The 21,308-nt window shown below is 48.6% G+C and overlaps 1 protein-coding gene across 2 annotated transcripts in view; it reads left to right on the top strand.

Moving 5' to 3' along the window:
• The first annotated feature begins 12,178 nt into the window (after positions 1-12,178).
• LOC101950965 (butyrophilin subfamily 1 member A1-like) overlaps positions 12,179-21,308 on the top strand; it is a 36,612-nt gene continuing 27,482 nt past the window's right edge. Inside the window, exons 1-3 of one of the 2 annotated variants that reach the window (XM_065564999.1) lie at positions 12,179-12,625; positions 15,568-15,684; positions 17,359-17,658. In XM_065564999.1, coding sequence (XP_065421071.1) covers positions 15,579-15,684; positions 17,359-17,658 — 406 coding nt within the window. In that variant the 5' untranslated portion in view covers positions 12,179-12,625; positions 15,568-15,578. Of the gene's footprint in view, positions 12,626-15,567; positions 15,685-17,310; positions 17,659-21,308 lie in introns of both variants that reach the window. The other variant, XM_065564998.1, reaches the window with a different exon arrangement.

Here is a 21,308-nt window from a genome sequence, read left to right as displayed (position 1 = left end):
CCTCTACCCTTTAAAACACCAACCTAGATGTTCCCCCTCATAACCATTAGCCCTTGTGCCTGGCATCTACCTGGACAATAAACTGTCACCACATTGATGCTCTGGACACATTTAACTATTTGAATAATGCTGAATATGGGGCCCGGGAGCTACTGCTGATCTCCAAGCATGGGTCAGCTCCCCAGGACAGTCACACCCCACTGGCTCTAGGTTGTCTTAGCAAACAGGAATCTTGCAAATGCTCAATGCTCCCCACTGCCACAGTAATGCTTGTTATTTACAGTGTTGATAACGTAGCTTTTGGCAAGCATTGGCCACTGTCGGTAGACAGGATACTGGGCTAGATGGACCATTGGTCTGACCCGGTACGGCTGTTCTTATGTTCTTAAGTAAGTTTTTACTGTTTAAAATATAAAAGTTATTTTCAGTGTCATTGGAATATCCCCTGCATCATCACGAGGATTTGAATGTTGGTCTTTCATGACTGCAGCACAGCTCTTCATCGCTTGAACTAAAGAACTAGCTGCAACAGCTGGCGTCAGCAGTGGGCTGTTTGCATCTATACATCATCCACTAGAAACGGAGGGTTACGTATGCATAATACAGACAGCTTGGTCAAGCACATAGATGGGGCACATTCTTTCTGAAAGGTAGTGAGGCTGAGACATGGATCTATCCTATTAGAGCAGGGGTGGACAAACTTTTTGGCCCAAGGGCCACATCTGGGTATGGAAATTGTATGGCAGGCCATGAATGCTCACAAAATTGGGGGTTGGGGTGCGGGAAGGCTCCGGCTGGGGGTGCGGGCTCTAGGGTGGGGCTGGGGATGAGGGGTGCAGGAGGGCTCCAGGCTGGGACTGGGGCGTTCAGAGAGTGGGAGGGGAATCAGGGCCGGGACAGGGGGTTGGGGCATGGGAGGGTCAGGGGGAAGGTTCCGGGCGGCGCTTACCTCAAGAAGCTCCCAGAAACTGTGCCATGACCTCCCTCCGGTTCCTGGCCAATGGGAGCTGCGGTGGCGGCACTTGGGGTGGGGGCAGCAGGTTTACTTCAGGATTACTAGTAGCCAGGGCTCCCTTCCCCCGCTGCATCAGTGAGTGAATCCAGCTGGTCCACACGCTGGACTGAGGGAGTCAAACACTTTTCGAGTCTTCCTTCTTCCCCAGGTGACAGGTTACTCTGCCAGCAGGAGAGATGAGTCTAGTATTTATGGTTGCTTGGCTCCTACCCCAGTGCACTGTCCATTTGGCCAAAGTGTACTGAGGAGGAGGATGTGCCTCCATTCTGTCTGTCCCAGCAGGACTGTGGGGTGTGCAGGGGAACACTGTCCAGTGCAGGGGGGACGCTGGGTGATTTTTCTCAGCAAGCGTCTAACAAGCTCTACAGAGCATAACAAATGAGGATACTCAGAGGCTGCTCACTCAGTCTGTTTGCACTCCCAGTCCCTCTTCTCTGTTCCTTCTCTGCTTTTCTATTACTCCTGAATGGTCCACTGAATCCTCAACTCTCGGCAAGTTAGGGGAAGGCTCCAGTACCTGGTGGACTGGAAAGTCTACAGTCCAGACGTGTGGTCTTGGGAACCAGTAGAGAACATTCATACCCAGGATCTATTGCGAGAGCTCCATGGGAAGTACCCCAAGAAACTGGACCATGAGGCCCCTATGAGTTGCCATCGGGGCAGGTCTACTGTCAGGAATCAGGGCCTGCCAGTCTCTGGGCAACCTAACCAGTTCAGCTGGCCTGTAGTAAACTGCCTGTTTGGCTACACTGCCTGATTTGCTTGGAAGAGTCAGCAGACCAGCTCTGAAGTCCACCAGCAACAGGGGTTCAGTGGCAGCTCAAACCCTTATCCCATGGCTGGGCTGTGACAGCTCCTGCACTGGCTTGTTCCCAGTCTTGTTCCTGCCTTGTTCTCATTCTGCTCCTAACTTGGCCCAAAACTTGCCCCTCTCTTGCCTCATTCCAAGTAACCCGGTTCTGACCCTCGGCTCCGATTCCTGACCTCTGACATCAGCTCTAACCCCTGGGTCTGGCATCAAACCTCTGACTCCTGTTCTGACCCTGGGCTCTGACTACTGGCTAATGACTCCTGCTCTGACCACTAGTCATGATCACCCATGTCCTGGTCACAGACACTGTGTTTAATGCCTATTTTGGTTCAGTCTTCAGTAAAATTGTGTCCAGATACTCAACACAATTAATATTAACAGCAAGGGGAAGGAATGCCAGCCAAACTAGGGAAAGAACAGGTTAAAATATATTTAGATAAGTTAGATGTATTGGAGTTGTCAGATCCTGATGAAATTCACCCTAGGGCACATAAAGCTATTCCACAGAGCATCTTTTCCCATTCTGGTGCTGTGGCTTGTGGGAAGGGGAGGGAGTGCAGGGCATTCTGGGTCCTGTCCCAACGCCCCGTGATGCATCGGTTCGCATCCCAGCAATCCCTGTGCTTCCCTCCACATTTGGCGCCATCTTCCAATGTTTTTTGTGCTGCGCGCTCTGTCTTCCCTTTCGGTCTGGGGGAATGGAACCGAACTGCTGAGGAGTATGCTGACGAGCCTCGCCAGCACGTCACGTTTGGCAATCGAGTTATTCCTTAGGAGCCAAAGTGACAGTGAGGGCTCCGATTATGATATCGACTTGAGTAATGCATCCGACACAAGTTTGCTTGTGGCTTTTACGGACATGCTCACCACCGTGGAACACCACTTTTGGACTCGGGAAACAAGCACTGAGTGGTGGGATCAAATCGTCATGCAAGTCCAGGATGACGAGCAGTGGCTGCAGAACTTTCGGATGAGAAAAGCCACATTCATGGGACTGTGTGAGGAGCTCGCCCCCACCCTGCGGCGCAAGAACATGAGATTGAGAGCTGCCCTGACAGTGGAGAAGCGGGTGGCTATTGCAATCTGGAAGTTCGCAACTCCAGACAGTTACCGGTCGGTCGCTAACCAGTTTGGAGTGGGAAAGTCGACCACTGGAATCGTGTTGATGCAAGTTTGCAGAGCCATTAATCACATCCTGCTCAGAAGAACCGTGACTCTGGGTAATGTGCATGACCTTGTGGCTGGCTTTGCACAAATGGGTTTCTCTAATTGCGGAGGGGCGACAGATGGGATGCATATTCCAATTCTGGCACCAGCCCACCTAGCCTCCAAGTACGTTAATCGGAAGGGGTATTTCTCAATGGTTCTCCAGGCGCTTGTGGATCACCGTGGGTGTTTCATTTACATTAACACAGGCTGGCCTGGAAACGTTCATGACGCGTGCATCTTTTGGAACACTGGCCTGTTCAGGAAGCTGCAAGTGGGGAACTGTACAATCACAGATTGGCGTATGTCCTGTCTGGAGTGCTGTGCAATGAGTGCTGCACTTCAGGATGGCTATACTGCATGGTGATGGGGATTGAGTACAGTGGGTAAGGGTCATAGTTTTCAGGGCTGGGTGGTGAATCTACGGGTGTACGGGAACCCAGAAGGGGAGAGGCAACTCTAGATTTAGTCCTGAGTGGGGCGCAGGAGCTGGTCCAAGAGGTAACTATAACAGGACCGCTTGGAAATAGTGACCATCATATAATAACATTTAACATCCCTGTGGTGGGAAGAACATCTCAACAGCCCAACACTGTGGCAATTTCAAAAGGGGGAACTATGCAAAAATGATGAGGTTAGTTAAACAGAAATTAAAAGGTACAGTGACTAAAGTGAAATCCCTGCAAGCTGCATGGGCGCTTTTTAAAGACACCATAATAGAGGCCCAACTTAAATGTATACCCCAAATTAAGAAACACAGTAAAAGAACTAAAAAAGAGCCACCGTGGCTTAACAACCATGTAAAAGAAGCAGTGAGAGACCAAAAGGCTTCCTTTAAAAAGTGGAAGTCAAATCCTAGTGAGGTAAATAGAAAGGAGCATAAACATTGCCAAATTAAGTGTAAAAATGTAATAAGAAAAGCCAAAGAGGAGTTTGAAGAACGGCTAGCCCAAAACTCCAAAGGTAATAACAAAATGTATTTTAAGTATATCAGAAGCAGGAAGCCTGCTAAACAACCAGTGGGGCCCCTGGACGATCGAAATACAAAAGGAGCACTTAAAGACGATAAAGTCATTGTGGAGAAACTAAATGGATTCTTTGCTTCAGTCTTCATGGCTGAGGATGTTAGGGAGATTCCCAAACCTGAGCCGGCTTTTGTAGGTGACAAATCTGAGGAACTGTCACAGATTGAAGTGTCACTAGAGGAGGTTTTGGAATTAATTGATAAACTTAACATTAACAAGTCACCGGGACCAGATGGCATTCACCCAAGAGTTCTGAAAGAACTCAAATGTGAAATTGCGGAACTATTAACTAGGGTTTGTAACCTGTCCTTTAAATTGGCTTCTGTACCCAACGACTGGAAGATAGCTAATGTAACGCCAATATTTAAAAAGGGCTGTAGAGGTGATCCTGGCAATTACAGACCGGTAAGTCTAACATCGGTACCGGGCAAATTAGTCAAAACAATAGTAAAGAATATAATTGTCAGACACATAGAAGAACATAAATTGTTGGGCAAAAGTCAACATGGTTTCTGTAAAGGGAAATCGTGTCTTACTAATCTATTAGAGTTCTTTGAAGGGGTCAACAAACATGTGGACAAGGGGGATCCAGTGGACATAGTGTACTTAGATTTCCAGAAAGCCTTTAACAAGGTCCCTTACCAAAGGCTCTTACGTAAATTAAGTTGTCATAGGATAAAAGGGAAGGTCCTTTCATGGATTGAGAACTGGTTAAAAGACAGGGAACAAAGGGTAGGAATTAATGGTAAATACTCAGAATGGAGAGGGGTAATTAGTGGTGTTCCCCAAGGGTGAGTCCTAGGACCAATCCTATTCAACTTATTCATAAATGATCTGGAGAAAGGGGTAAAAAGTGAGGTGGCAAAGTTTGCAGAGATACTAAACTGCTCAAGATAGTTAAGACCAAAGCAGACTGTGAAGAACTTCAAAAAGATCTCACAAAACTAAGTGATTGGGCAACAAAATGGCAAATGAAATTTAATGTGGATAAATGTAAAGTAATGCACATTGGAAAAAATAACCCCAAGTATACATACAATATGATGGGGGCTAATTTAGCTACAACAAATCAGGGAAAAGATCTTGGAGTCATCGTGGATAGTTCTCTGAAAATGTCCACGCAGTGTGCAGAGGTGGTCAAAAAAGCAAACAGGATGTTAGGAATAATTAAAAAGGGTATAGAGAATAAGACGGAGAATATATTATTGCCCTTATATAAATCGATGGTACGCCCACATCTTGAATACTGGGTACAGATGTGGTCTCCTCATCTCAAAAAAGATATACTGGCACTAGAAAAGGTTCAGAGAAGGGCAACTTAAATTATTAGGAGTTTGGAAAGGGTCCCATATGAGGAGAGATTAAAGAGGCTAGGACTTTTCAGCTTGGAAAAGAGACTAAGGGGCGGGGGGATATGATAGAGGTATATAAAATCATGAGTGATGTGGAGAAAGTGGATAAGGAAAAGTTATTTACTTATTCACATAATACAAGAACTAGGGTCATCAAATGAAATTAATAGGCAGCAGGTTTAAAACAAATAAAAGGAAGATCTTCACACAGCGCACAGTCAACTTGTGGAACTCCTTACCTGAGGAGGTTGTGAAGCTAGGACTATAACAGCGTTTAAAAGAGAACTGGATAAATTCATGGAGGTTAAGTCCATTAAATGGCTATTAGCCACGATGGGTAAGGAATGGTGTCCCTAGCCTCTGTTTGTCAGAGGGTGGAGATGGATGGCAGGAGAGAGATCACTTGATTATTACCTGTTAGGTTCACTCCCTCTGGGGCACCTGGCATTGGCCACTGTCGGTAGACAGGATACTGGGCTAGATGGACCTTTGGTCTGACCCAGTACGGCCGTTCTTATGTGTTGGAGGCAGCTGGTGGCGGTAAGAACTCGGATGTTGGGGAAAGTGGGTTGGAGGTGACATGGGGGCACAAGGGAAGGAGTTTTGGACAAGGGTTGCAGCAGGGAGCGGGCACGATAGTGCTCCACCTGCATGGCTACGAGCGCCTGGATCGAGTCCGCTTGGCGCTCCATGATGCTTATCAGCTGATCCGTGCTTTGCTGCCGGAGCACCGCGGTTTTGTGCTGGCGCTCCTTGTTCTGCTGGCGAATCCTCCATTCACTCTCCTGCCACTCCTGCACTTTTTGATTTTCATTACTTGAATGCTGCATTATTTCATGCAGCATATTTTCCTTGCTTTTACGTGGCCTCTTTCTTTTCGGCCAGTGTTAACATGGACGGCTAAGATCTCAAGGTTGCGTCTGTAAAGGCAAAATGCAACACTTAACAGAGGCAGCATTGTTCACACCAGACAGCGCAATGATTCCCCCATACTTAAGGGCAAGCACAGTCTACACAAAAGCAGAATTTGCCCATCCCAAAGCGAGCGCACATAACTCCTGGGGGCAGGAACGGCAACTTGTATGGGCCCGTGGTGCCCGGCTCCAGCAAATCAGGGCCCCGGCTCCACCAGTTGTTCGGGGCTGGGTCTTGTCCCCAGCCCTGTCTGCTGCCCCTGCATGCCTCCCCCGAGCTTCCCTGCCTGCCCTGGGCAGTGGGTGGCTGCCCCCTGCAGCTCTGCGGTGCATTCCCTCTCCAGGTGCTGCTGCGGCTGGCTACAAGGGAGCAGCGCTGGGGGCAGTCTGAGGCTGCTGCTGTGCCTGTGAAGGGAGGAGGGGAGGAGGCACATGGCAGCCTCCCCACACCTGGCAGGTGACTCCGAGTCAAGTCTGATGGGGGCAGGACAGGGCTTATCCTGGTTGGACCCCCTGAGGAGCAGCCTGGGGGGCCAGGGAGGACCCCCCCCCCTTCCCTGGAACTCACTGCTGCCAGTGGGGAGAGGGCTGGGGGGAGTCCTCCTCTCTGGTCCCCTGCCCCAGCCCAGAGCCTGCACCCAGCACCCAAACTCCATCCCAGAGCCTGAGGCGGGGAGGGACGGGGGACGGACTTGGACCCATTTTGGGCACCACCAAAAATTGTACAAACCTGCCACCACTACATCCACTGGACACGGAGTGACTGATTCAGATCTCTAGAGGGGGCCCTGCCCTTGGGGTCTCAGTCTGTGCCGCTGTATGAAGTGAACGTGGCCACAGACTCTGCTAAGTTGTTTTATTTTACTTGTACCAGGAAACCTGTGAAGGAAACTGACACTGTGCAGAGGGTTTTCTCTGCTGATCTTGGGCTGCTGCTGAGCTTCTGTCCAGCTGCCTGCCCTTGTCACACTCCTCACAACCAGAACTCTGTCGGGGTGTCTCTCTAGTGCGGGGGGAAGCCTGGGCAGGTGGGTGGTAAATAAATATTATTTCCCTTATTACAGCTGGGCCCAGTGTATTCCTCAGTTCTTAGGCTGCAGAATTCACCTCTTGCTGCAGATATTGGGCTCCAGAATCTCCATCTGCATCTTCAGAAATCACAGGGGGGATTTTCAAAATCACATAAAACATTTGGATGCCCAGTTCCCATTTGAAATTTATAGGAATTGGGCACTCAATTCATATAGACTTCAAGGGCAGAAGGGGTCATCATGATCATCTAGTCTGACCTCCTGCACATTGCAGGCTACAGAACCTCATCCACCCACTCCTGTAATAGACCCCTAGCCTCTGGCTGAGTTACTGAAGTTCTCAAGTCATGACTGAAAGACTTTAAGTAATAGAAAATCCAGTATTTACTCTAATTTAAATCAGAAAGTGACCCGAGCCCCAATGTGCAGAGGAAGACCAAAAAAACCCAGGGTCTCTGCCAATCTGACCTAACATTCCTTCCTGACCCCCAAAATGGTGATCACTTAGACTCTGAACATGTCAGCAAGACCCACCAAGCAGACACCTGGGAAAGAATTCTCTGTAGCAACTCAGAGCCCTCCCCATCTAATGTCCCATCTCTGGCCATTGGAGATATTTGCTACAGTCACAGATGGGGCACATGGCACTGTAGGCAATGTCATCATACATCCCCTAGGTGGCTGTGAAACCCCAGCCTAAGTTTCTAGCTTTACGGTTGCAAAGATAACTTTGAAAATGGGAACAGGTAATGACTGCCTGAGTCTGCAGACAGCCTGAAACAGTAGCTCTGAAAAGAGAGAACTGCACCAGGCATCTGAGTCAAGGCCTCATGGAGCTTATGCTGGTATGTTATATTATACGTTGTATTAATGTGGATGAAATCAATGGGCACAAAGAACCAAAGGTGTTAACATGACCCTGTCACTGTCTAATATTAAGCACTTTTAAACAAGGTTCGGGGTTTGGTTTTCAGAGACCTCAGCCTGCTGAGTCCCATGGCAAACACAGCATGAAACATCCCTTTAACCTTTTATTAAAGATACAGAAAAGAAGGACAAACAGTTAAAACATTTGAAATTTAAAGTATTGAGTCAGGCTCTCATTTTAATAACATGCCTTGTTTCCTTTAGCTGAAGAGAGATTTTAGAAGGAAGCACCCCCCCGCCCCGTATGTCAGTCTTTAGCTGGTATCACAAGTGGTAATAGCTGTTCTTTTGAGAAAAAGAGAAGAAGTTAGTTGAGATGGGCTGGAGCTGCCATTGCTGCTGTGAAAGTCTGATCCCGTTTCCTAGACGACCAAACAAGACAAGCCCAGGAGGGGAAAGAAGAAGAAAAAGCAAAGAGAGGAAATGCAACTTCTGTCTGTGAGTCTGACTCTGACTTGTAGCCTCGCTGCTGGAGAATCACAGCACACGGTCTGATCGGCCACTCCGAGGACATGACATAAACTTTTACCAGCATCGGGCTGTTTAGGGAATTGTTTGTAGCTGCCTCTTTCTGGCCACAGGCTTAAAGCTGTGTTGCAAAATATACAGAAGGCAAAAGGAGAGGGATAGGGCAGAGAACAGTAGGGAGGGAAGGAAAATGACACAGAGGGTGTGTGTGTGGGTGACAAAGTGTTATACCAATAAAATAAAGACCAGTAGGATCTTATTAAAGAGGATAAGGCAAAATGCCACGTTTATTGTGAATACAGAAAGAATCAGAGTAAGCAATCAGTTACAGCTATAACATTCCATTCATTCACACATGCACACACAAGTTCTGCAAAGTTGTTATAGTTACCAGCCTAGGAGTTGCTCATGCCAAGTCACTGGCCAGGTAGCCTGAACACGAGGGTGGAGCCGAGTCTTGTCAGATGCGCATCCAATGCTCCTGGAGGGTGGTTGCAGAACCAGACTCAGAGTTCTCAGTTTTTAGGTTCTGTTTTTATAGGAATTCACTCCCATACCAGTCTATGGAATCTGCTTCATCACACTGCTTTTACGTTTGAAGTGATAATCGATCACTGTTCCCAAGTGTGAAGTGATGTTTAATCAGCAGCTGGTACATCCGTGACAGCTTGGTGTTATCTTGGTCTTCGATTCTTCGCCCTTGGGGAATTTGGGGTGGAGTGTGTATTCTGGTTTGCCCTCAGGGTCACCCGGTCATTTTCATTCCATACATTCTTCAGCCAAGTGATATTGGGGTTGTAATTCCCAAGCTGGCACTTCTACCCTTTTATCATCCATTCAAGCTAAACATACATTCACATTCACCCTTCATTTCACTTAACATATTTCTTATTACCTCTCTATTTTATTACGTATCCTTCCTTTAACATAACCCTTCCACAATCATTGGGGCATGACAGGCCTCAATAGATCTGTCCATACTACTTGCTACACAGGAAAAGAAAATAAGCAAGATAAAGAGTACTAAGGGTGAGAGCCAACAAATCTTATTGCTCTATTCTGGAGGAAAGTTGTTTTTACAAAGTTCTTATCACTTCTCAGAACAGACTCTTTGTCTAGGGATGTGCTGGTACAATTAGCACCAACCTTGTAAATTTCACATATTTCATTTAGTGCAGCCTTGTTGTGTTAGCTGGGAGCCATTTCTTTTTCTAATTGTCAGGCTCAGCCTAGGGCCTGCTCTGAACTATGCTGTTCTGTATCAAAATGAACATTGATTTCTATTTTAATCCAACAAAAGTCTCTTATCCCAGGTGGTGTCTGGGATGTAGCCAGAGTCGGTGGAGGTGGTGATGTCACCTGGATCCCACCCTGGCTCGGTCTGGTCAGCGCATCTCTCTGGATCAGGACTATGAAGGCCCAACCATGTAATGATGGATTCTGAGGTCCCACGAGATGGTGGGCATGGCAGCCATGATGGTGAAACTATCTCTTTCTGGTCCACCTGTCTCCCAGTCATCCAGTGGCTAATTTCCCCCCAAAATTATCTTTTAGAGGACTCCAAGATGTGTGGAATACCCCATCCTCTCAGTATTATGTTCACCAGCTTGGCCTAATTTCAGACACACCCATTGTGGTCCATTGATTTCCCATCCCGTAATTCTCATGTTTACCAGGCATGATCTTAACATAGTCCTGGAGTTAAACCAGGAGCCTGTCTGTTGGGATTGATTCAGTTGGCCTGTCTCTCACCAGAGCCAATGCTAGGCATAAGCAGACTAAGCAGTAGCTTAGGGCCCAGAGCAGCTCTGGGGGCCATGATTTGTGGAAATAATACAGTTAGAATTCTCAGGGGTGGGTCAGGGCCACCCCCCACTATTCCTGCTTAGGGCACCCAATGGGGTAGCTCCGCTCTGTTTGCAGTTCTTCCTATCAGCATTTATTAAAAAGAACAGGAGGACTTGTGGCACCTTAGAGACTAACAAATTTGTTAGTCTCTAAGGTGCCACAAGTCCTCCTGTTCTTCTTTTTGCGGATACAGACTAACACGGCTGCTACTCTGAAACTCAGCATTTATTGTTACAGGCTATTGTGATATTTTATTAATGTTTGCTCATTACTTACAGCTCAGCTCACAATTCAGGGACATTTTTACCCCAATTATCACAACATTCCCTGGTGATGGAATTTAGCATTTTTCCAAGGTCCCAGAGAATTCAGCAGGTTTGTTGCACACAGCCTGGCACCATCTTGCTTTTTTTTTTTTTTGACTTGCTGGAACCTGCGTCTTGGAGAAGAGCAGAGCAGCTGGGGCCCAGGATAGGGTTACCATACGTCCGGATTTTCCCGGACATGTCCGGCTTTTGGGGGCTCAAATCCCCGTCCGGGGGGAAATCCCCAAAAGCCGGGCATGTCCGGGAAAATCAGGAGGGAGGGAGGGCTCGGCCGGGGTCGGCGGTGCGGGGCCGGGCCGGGGTCGCGGGAATGGTGCCGGGCCGGGAACCGGGCCGGGAGCCGGGCGCGCAGTGCCGGGCCGGGGTCCAGGGGCGCAGTGCTGGGCCGGGGGCCAGGCCGGGCCAGGAGCCGGGGTCGGGCGGGGAGCCGGGGGCGCGGTGCCGGGCCGGGGTCCGGGCCGGGAGCCGGGGGTCCGGGCCCGCGGGGCCGGGGGGCCGGGAGCCGGTCGCGGGGCCGGGGAGCCGGGGAGCCGGGGAGCTGGGGAGCCGGGGTGCCGGGAGCCGGTCACGGGGCCGGGGAGCCGGGGGGCCGGGAGCCGGGCCGGGGTCGCAGGGCCGGGGGGCCGGGCCCGCGGGGCCGGGAGCCGGTCCGGGGTTGCGGGGCCGGGGGGCCGGCAGTGCTGGGCGGGCCGGGGGTGGTCGGCCGGGGGCCGGGGCCGGCACCCCAGGGCCCGAGCCGACCCAGGCTGGAACCGCCGGGGGGCCAGCCTGGGCTGCGCCTCCTCCCCCCACACTCCCCCTTACCTGCTTCAGGCTTCCCGCGAATCAAATGTTCGCGGGAAGCAGGGGAGGGGGCGGAGACTTTGGGGAGGGGCGGAGTTGGGGCGGGGGCGTGGGTGGGGCTGGGGGCGGGGCCGGGGCCCCATGGAGTGTCCTCCATTTGGAGGCACAAAATATGGTAACCCTAGTGTCTGAGCCAGGCTGTCTGAACAACATTGCAGGAGCTGAGGCACAAAGGATGGGGCTGGGCCACCTGGAGAGTATAGCAACAAACCCTATCCCCCAAATAGTCACTGGTTAATTTTGCATCTATGAGTATTTTCAGTCACGAGTCCTGCATGTATTTGTAGGGTGGGGCTGGGAATGAGGAATACTCCAGGGCACTAGAGTAAATTAACCTGGCCACTGAGTCTAGTGGCTGCTGAAGCAGACTTTGGACCCATTGTTTACACAGCACTGAGGTAATTATGGCGACTCCTGGAGCACAAGAAAGCAGCCTGCAGAACTGACTGTGTCACCAGTCGAAGTTAAGAGCTGAGGCTGCTGGCACCAAAGCTACCCTCTCACTAGCGCCATGGGTGTGTCAGAGGAATTTGATCTTTGTGCCATAACCGTCCTGAGGAGGAGCCAGTCACAGTCACGTTCCAGCCTCCGTCCTTCTTTCGGTTTTGAAGCTGGTGGATGGGCCTAGAGAGGACGGTGCTTCCATTACATATAAAATTTATTAACTGAATGAAAAGCTCAGGGGCAGGCTGGAGTTAATCCCTGTGGCTCCCTGACCCCTCCGGCAGGATGGATGTCACAGCCTGGGAAAGTGGCGCAGTCAATGGGAGCAGGAGCTCTGCCTAGAGAGAATGGCTCTGGGGGCTAGCGAAGCTGGGAGATTGGAACGGCTCAGAAACGACTCCACAGGACTCCGCAGGTAGGGGATTCACTCACTGCAACCCCAGCTGAATTGTTACCCTGGTATTTCCTGGCTCATGGTGCTGATTAGTCAGAGGAGCTGCTGCTATCAAAGGGCCTCGCTCCTGGGATTTGGGGGATAAAGTGTCACTTTCCCACGGGGAACTCAGCTGTGGCTGTAGAGATGCCCACACAGATTCAGAGACCTGTCCAGTCACTTCTCCACTGCCAGGTTCCTGTTTGTTTGCTGTTCTGCTCTATTTACTGACAGCTGTAGGAACCAATTGCCAGTTGTAATTCTCCTGTGGGGCGTTGTTGGGAGTGTGCAGGTATTTTCATCATCAGCTCACCACCGTGAACTTCCAGAGTGAGAGGGTGAAAGATGGAAGGGAAACACCTGGGGCCAGGGCCGGCTCTAGCTTTTTTGCTGCCCCAAGCAGCAAAAAAAAGCGCCGCCCCCCAGGCGCCCGCCGGGCCGCGCCGCTCCCCCACCAGCCGAGCGCCGTGCCGCCCCCCCGCCGAGCGCCACCGGAACCCCCCCCCGAGCCGCCCCCCACCGAGCGCTGGAGCCCACGATTCACACAATTCCACAGAGGCAAGTCCCTGGCTTCAGTGACTCAGAAACTGGGCCTTTGAGCACCAGCGACCCCTGGCTTTCTCCATGGCTCCCTGCAGCAAGTCCAACAAGCCAGACTCCTGCAGGAGACGTGTTCTACCCCTTCAGGCCTCAGTGTTCTCAGTGACTATCTGCAGAGACACCAGGCACCTTTTCCACACCAACTAACCATGTGTTAGTCACCTGGCCTATGGAGTCTGAAAGTCCTTAGGTCAGCACAGAGAAGCAAAGTTTAAGAGAGGGTTCAGCCTGGGGCTCTGCCGTGCCGTGCTCCTGGAGGGTCCCGCTTGGCTCGCTCTCTCCCTGTCCCTTGTTTCATGTCTGTTGCCTGATTTAGGGTGTACTAATAATATTAATTTGGATAATATGGGTTTTAGGCTTGCCAGTCTGTTTGATTAGAAGATAAACGTTTTTGTCCCAAATCAGGCTTCACAGAATTTACAAAGGACCCTCGAGGATATGACAGGAAGCTTACACTGAGACAGATATAGTCGTAAAGACTTTTTATTAAAATCCATGAAATAGTAAGTAAATGGTAAAATAATCAGAGTTACAAAGTTACAATTGCATTACTGCTATTCAAGAGATACGTATGGTATTACCATATTGTATGCTACAAAGCTTTGGTTAATATACTTACACCCTTCCTTGATAACCTGGTGGTAAGAGACACAGGATCAGCCTTGCGGTTCATGTTGCTTAATTCTTGAGTGAGAGATGCAATGCTCAGAAGAAACTAATGCTAAGAGCTATCAAAGCTAACTAGGGTTCACTTGACTAACTTAAACTTAAAATCAAAACCTAATAAACAAACTAAGAATAAAAACTTCAGGAAACAAAGCTTAGCCTAGCTCCCTTGAAACGTAGAAAGTTAAGAAGAACAAGTACATCCTACCAATAATAGTAGTTGTTGTAGATAGGTAGCATTGATAGAAGAGGAATAGAGTAGAAAATAGAGAGAGAGTAGAGTGAAGAAGAATGAGTAAGAAACCTCTAGCAAGGTGGGTTACCTCTTTTATAGGGCGAAGTGCCAGAAATCCTTCCTCCTATGCCCAAATTTCATTCCTCACCCACAAAATGTTAGGGTATGCTGACTCCATAAGCTCACATGTATATGCGTATTGATGACATGTACATACGCACATATGTTATTTTTGTTCTTTAGTCATTTCAGTTCTTTCCTTGTGGTACCTATTAAGTCTGTGGGTACAAACTTGGAAATCCCCTTATACCATTCTTCCATTGTCTATCTGTCTAGATAAAAGGTCTTAGACATATGCGTGGATACTTATCTAAGTAAAAGGTCTTAATATCAATATGCTAACTTTGCCTTAGCTTAACATACAGGATATGGCCTGTAGGTCCCTTTGCATTACAGCCAAACTTACTTTAATATAAATCTATAAACCTATTACAATGAACCAAATACTTGAACTATAAGAAAAGAGATATATACGTATATATATGCAAGCAAGCAGGTTAATTCTATATGCTACATGTCTCAGTCCCAAGTGAGTTCCTGTGTCTCTATCAGCCCAGTTCTTTAACTCAGACACGTGACACCTTCGCCTTTGTGCTCCAGCTCCCGGCTATTGCTCCTCTTCCCTGCAGAGAGGTGGGGGGGAAGAAACTTGGTGTAGGAGTTGATGCTTAATCGTTGAGGCTTCCCATTGTCTTTTCAAGATCCTCCATTGATATGGGTTGATTCCATCCCAGACAGTCCAAGTGGATCTACATCTCAGACACCTAGCCTGTTCGGCCACGTCCCAGCGAGAGAAGCAATTCTTTCCCCCGAAGCAGTAGCGATGCCAAGGGGATCAGTACAGAGTCCTACCAATAGTTCATAAAAATATTTCAGTAAAATTCCCCACCTGTCACACCTTCATGAAGAAAACACACCATACTAATGGTCTCTTTAATATAGTGGAGAAAGGCATAACAAGAACCAATGGCTGGAAGTTAAAACTGGACAAATTCTAATTAGTAGGCACAGAATTGTAACCATGAGGGTGACTAATCACTGGAACAAACTACCAAGGGAACTGGTGAATTGTCCATCTCTTGCTGTCTTCAGACAAAGACTTGGTGACTTTTTGGAAGATGCTTTAGTCAAACACAAGTTTGGGCTCAATACAGGGGTAAATGGGTGAGAATCTTTGGCCTGTGGCACAGATCAGACTAGATGATCTAATGGTCCCCTCTGACCTTAGTCTATGAATGTTCAGAGGTGAGCTAATGTAAACATAAGTGACCAATGGACCAGGGCTATGAAAGTCAGACGACCTGGCATTGTCATGGCATCCCACTCACTCGCCGTCTGGTTTGTTATATCTCCTGTTCCCCAGAGCAAGTTACGATGATGGGGAAGGTTCCCTCATTCTCTCCCAGCTCCACAGTGAGCTCCGCTCTGCCCGGCTACATCGCTCTCTACATCACTCTACAGGCTCTCAGGCTGGCATCAGGTAGGAGCTCCGGCCTTCTCGCTGGGTTTGCTGCTGTTGCTATTGCTGGTTATCAGCGTATATCTCGCATCACTGCCTTGTCTTGTAAACCACATCTGATCAACCTGCCCACAACCAGCAACATGGAGAAAGCACAGGGTCCCCAGTAACCAGGGTTACTATCTATACACCATCTTGTCAGGCCTATATACTGCAGCCATCCTACTGCTCTGGCTGATTTCTGGCAGTTTCTAAAACACAGAAAACAGGGAACACCACTACAGGGCTCGCAAACTATTTAAAAGGACACTATCCAATTCCTATACACTGCACTGCCAGACTGTATATGTCACAAATCAGACTCTTCAGCCACGAAGGAGTCCTGAATCCTAGGCGCTCCAGTGTAGACGTAACAACCCACAAGTCATTCATGCTGCACTAAACACATCTGACTAGGGCTCAGAGCTAGACCTCATCTCACAGTGAGGCTGTGAGGATATTTGCTGGCTTCTTCCTTCTGTGCCTTAAGTGAACCCCTTATATTGTCCCACTTCACCCCCGGGACTGGCTCCACAGCTACTTGGGCATTTTGGTTCCCTCCTGCAGTGGTTTCCATCCTGTTAATTTAACCAGCTCTCTTGATCTCTCCTGATGTTGAGTCTCCGCACCGAGACCCCCACATTCTGTGCACTTCCACAGTGACCAGTCCTGTTTCTTGCACTTTTCTATCTGCCTCCTTCTCCCTCTCCATTATCTGACCTCTGGCTGTATGTTGAAAGCCATCACCTGCATAGTGATGATCTATTTTCATATCTTTACACCTTGTCAGCCTTTACACCACCCCTCCTGCAGATGAGGAGGCCCCTGTGCTGGAGCAGCACAAAAAGGCCTTGGTGTATCAGAGAACCAGGCCCCCAGTACCATTATCCACAGGGTGCCTATGAGAAGTTAGAGGTTTATTCAGAGATAATAGGGACAGTGCATAACACTCGTGTGACCTCTGTGTTACAGATATTGCAGCCACATGCGGCATTTTGGGGACTATCAAATTCACTTTATGCATGTTCTGTTTATTTGTGTACCCCCTTTCTCAATGGTATCTATACATGTTATATGTATCTTTGTGGGATTGGGATGGTAATCTATGCCATGGGGGAGGGTTACCCCATCTCTTTCAGAATTTACAAACCATGGGGGTAATTACTTGTGGGACAGGTAACAGCTCCAGAGAAGTACCACCCCTAGAGAGAGTTGCATAAACTGGGTTAGACCGGGTCCCAGAAGCCCAAGAGAACAAAGATGTTTGGTATAAAAGCTGGATTTGAATTGACTAGAGGCCCGAGATCTTGGGCTGCAAAGTGACAGGACCTGTTAATCAAGAGGACAAACCCTTAGAGAAAGGTTTGAAAGACTTTGGAACCTACCAGAGAGTCCCATGTGCCAGATGAGAATCCTTTGGTATAAGTGTAACGTGTGTACAGACCTTTGATTGGTTTATGGTAAGTTTGCTCTGTCAGGTTTTTGTCTTTAAATGGTCTCTCACTTCTAACGCAGAGCGCTCTCTTACTGTATGTCTTACTGCTGAATTAATGCCAAACCCCAGCCCCTTGCCAATTTAATTTCCTTTTTTCATTGTACATTTCACAGCACAGTTCACAGTTACTGGACCTGACCATCCAATCATTGCCTCCCTAGGTGGGGAGGCCATCCTGCCCTGCCACCTCTCCCCCCGGATGAGCGCTGAGAACATGGAGGTGAGATGGTTCCGATCCCAGTTCTCTCCAGCTGTGCACCTGTACCGTGATGGGCAGGATCAGTACAGAGAGCAGATGTTGGAATATCGAGAAAGAACTGAGCTCTTGAAAGACAATATCACCAATGGGAGAGTTTCCCTGAGAATACGCGATATCCGACCCTCCGATGATGGGTCATATGTGTGTTTTTTTCAGTCCGGTGTCCCTTATGAAGATGCTATATTGGAACTGCAGGTGGCAGGTCAGTAACTTCTTCTGATGATTTAATGTCTTCAATGGGGTAATAAGTGGAGTCACAGGGTTAATTGTGAGATGACAATTTTTCTCATTATAGTGGGGCAGTAACTGTGCTCTGGATAAGGTTGATTCTAATTTGCTGTTTAATATAATTTTTTCTAAGTTCTTCAAAATTCACACACATACTCAGATTGTTTTGAAAATTGGTGCAACTCATTGGAGTCTGGGGTTGGGTTAGTGGCCCGAATGTGAGGTCTTTAGAGCAAGGAATTAATGAGACACAAACACCCCTAAACAGTCAGGTGACATTTACATGTTGTGGTTATTACAACTATTTTGTGCATGCCTGGGACTGAACAATGACTCTGATCCTCCTCAAACTGATGCCACCAGCTGGGATTGATCTTGGCTCGTGTCTGGCCCCTTCAGGGTAACAGTGGTTGATACACAGGGACCTCTAGTCCAGAGCCTGGTCTAAGAGTGGGTGAATTGAGGAATTCCCCACCCCCAGCACACGTAGAGAAAGGGGGCCTGACCCCTGAAGGTGCTGTCAGAGAGATCAGCAAGGGGACAGAGGTGCAGCTAGTTCTGTAACCATGACATGAGGTTTAAGTCATAGAATCATAGAATATCAGAGTTGGAAGGGATCTCAGGAGGTCATCTAGTCCAACCCCCTGCTCAAAGCAGGACCAATTCCCAACTAAATCATCCCAGCCAGGGCTTTGTCAAACCGGGCCTTAAAAACCTCTAAGGAAGGAGATTCCACCACCTCCCTAGGTAACCCATTCCAGTGCTTCACCACCCTCCTAGTGAAATAGTGTTTCCTAATATCCAACCTAGACCTCCCCCACTGCAACTTGAGACCATTGCTCCTTGTTCTGTCATCTACCAGCACTGAGAACAGCCGAGCTCCATCCTTTTTGGAACCTCCCTTCAGGTAGTTGAAAGCAGCTATCAAATCAGGTGTAGCGAACTCCTGGTCTCCATTCAAACACTGAGCATGCTCCACACAAACCACCCCTGACTTCTGGGACGTTGCCTTCACTTACCGCTCACCAAGCCCTGGAGATCACTGGCATATCTGACACCAGACAGCTGACAATCCCCATGGCAAGGAGTCTGTGCCCTGCTACTGACACAACCGACACAACTCAGCACTGAAATGAGGCATGATTGATCCCTTAAGGTACACCTGCACCTCTCCGCATATTAGTGACAACTCTGCCAATAGGCTCCAAACAATCCCCTCCACTAGTCATTACAGCTACACCGAGCACAGTGGATGCAGCTTTAGTGCATGCAGCCAATTCCCAGTGGTTATTGCCAGCTCCAAAGGGGCAGAGTTAAGGTTCGTTGGCTTTTTGCCTTCACTATGGATTTCCTGGTTTTAGAGGTCTGAGTTTTGCTGAACTCAGAGTTTTGAAAGGACAGGAGATAATACAGAGTTAAGGTTGCCTGGCGGTAACTAAGTTTTTGGTCAGTGAATAGACATGAGGAAGGATTACAGGAAGGGGGCATTGTTTGTGTCGTGTTCCACAGATTTGAATTGCAGCATGTATCTGCCTGCACTGCAGCTGCATTCCCTGTGTTCAGTGTAGCTGTACTGACCAGTGGAGAGAGTAGTGGGGACAGGGTCTCAGAGCTGTCACGGTGCTGTGGAAGGGCAGGAGATAATCTCACCAGGCAGCCTGAACTCTGTGCTAGCCAAGGTTTTGTCACTGAATTTTCTAGTTGTTTTTTATTTTTAACAGAAAGGGAAACATTTGTTGTAGGAGTTAGTGGCCATTTACGTGGTTGTAGTTCTCACCTAGGTTTGCAGTTGCTACACGACTGTGCCTAGGTAATAACCAAAAGTTTAGTATAGTGCTTTTCCATTAGTAGACCTGAAAGAGCGTCACATCATTACCCCCATTTTACAGATGGGAAACTGAGGCACGGATAAGAGAACTGAGTTGCCCAAGGTCACCCAGCAGGTCAGTGGCAGAGCAAGGAATAGTCCCAGTCCTGGGAAATTTTTGTTAGGCCACTCATTTGCTCTGTGATTGCTCACTGCCCTTCCCCCCTGTATGTTCTGTGATAGTGCAGTGGGGATAACGGTCGTGCGGTGCAATGTTTGCAGTGTGTAGCTCGTAACAGGGCTGGTGAGAGAAATCTCATCCCAGGTCTCTGTCCCAACACCTTGACAGTTTTATTATACAGCGGGTACTCTAAGCGTGTGAGAGGAGACTGTTGTATCTGTTTCCTTCTCCACCATCCCCCACAACATGTAGCTCCCCTCTGCCCTGCGTTTCTGGGTGCCCACATCACAGGCAGCAGCTTACTGGTGGGCCACACAGTACCTCGGTTACGTAGTCTGAGCTGCACACTGAGCTGGGCTCTTCACCCCAACTACCAGGCCTAGCTGGGCCCCCTGCCCCTGGTCCAGCCAGACTTCCCCAGGACCCCAGCCATGTTACAGGCTCACCCAATCCAACTCTCCCTCCCCCACAGACTCTGGTAACCCCACACAGGGGTGATATGTATTTTAACTATTCATTTCCTGCATTTAAGATGTTTATATTTTCATCACATTCAGCCCCCACCCCACTCCCCCTTGATCACAGATCATACGAGGGGGTTAGACATCCCAAGAGTGGCAGGGGATCCCAGATCCCAGGACATACAGTGGGAAGATAAAGGAATTCAAATCCTGCAAAAGGGTAGGGCTCCCCCAGATCCCAGAATGGGAAAAGGGAGAATTTGGGGCTGATAGGAGTCCCTGCCCCTAAACCCACAACTTTTACTGCCAACGCTTACCATATCAAATACCTCCCACCCCACTCCTTCCCCTTACCTGAAGAGGCCCCAACCCTTTTTCCTCCCCTCCCCCCCATTCCCATTTATCCCCCTCCCTATAATACCCACATGCCTTGCTGCAGACCCAACCCCTGTTCCCATCTCCTCTTCCATCCCCATCATCCCTCCCAGTGAGTGTTTGCCGTGTAATTTATTTTCTTTTCAAATATAGTTTCAGCACCTTCTGAATTATCTCCTGGATACAGATTACATCTCAAAAAAGAAAATCAAAATCAAACAAAAATCCATCCACCTTGAAATAGGCCTTGTCTACACTGCCAAGTTTTGTTGACAAAAGTTACACTGACAATCAAAAAGTGCTATAATAATGTAACCCTTCTGCCAGTTGGAGTGGGCAGCAAGAAGCGTCGGTTTCAATATCTAGGGGGTTTCTTTTCAACAATATAACCAAAACCGCTTGAGCCCCCACCCAGTAAGGTGGGAAAATTTCACTTTACCCTCTGGGCACTTCTAAGAGGCAATTCTTCCCCTCTTGCAAGCACAGAGTCTGAGATAGAAATCGTTTCTTTAATAAAAGTAACCTAGCATTAATCTGAGAAAACAGCACAAGCGATATTCATAAACGCAAAAGCATGAACAAGATGGGTCGCTGCTCCCACCGGCCGGATTAAGATAATTCAGATTAAGTTCATTTTATTTCAGTTTAGCTCATCAGTAAAAGTGTGGCCTGGTGCAGAAGGCATTTCCTTAACCCTGCATTTTTTTGTTATCTAATGTCTGTATTTTGTGGGTGTGAGTGTGGGTGTGTTTCCTGTCTCTCAGTGAAGTCCAGTTTTCTGCTGCCAACTTCTGCGTCCT

This window comes from Chrysemys picta, chromosome 12 (genome assembly GCF_011386835.1).
Source record: "Chrysemys picta bellii isolate R12L10 chromosome 12, ASM1138683v2, whole genome shotgun sequence".
Classification (NCBI taxonomy): Eukaryota; Metazoa; Chordata; order Testudines; family Emydidae; genus Chrysemys; species Chrysemys picta.
This window is presented reverse-complemented; position numbering and strand designations above follow the sequence as displayed.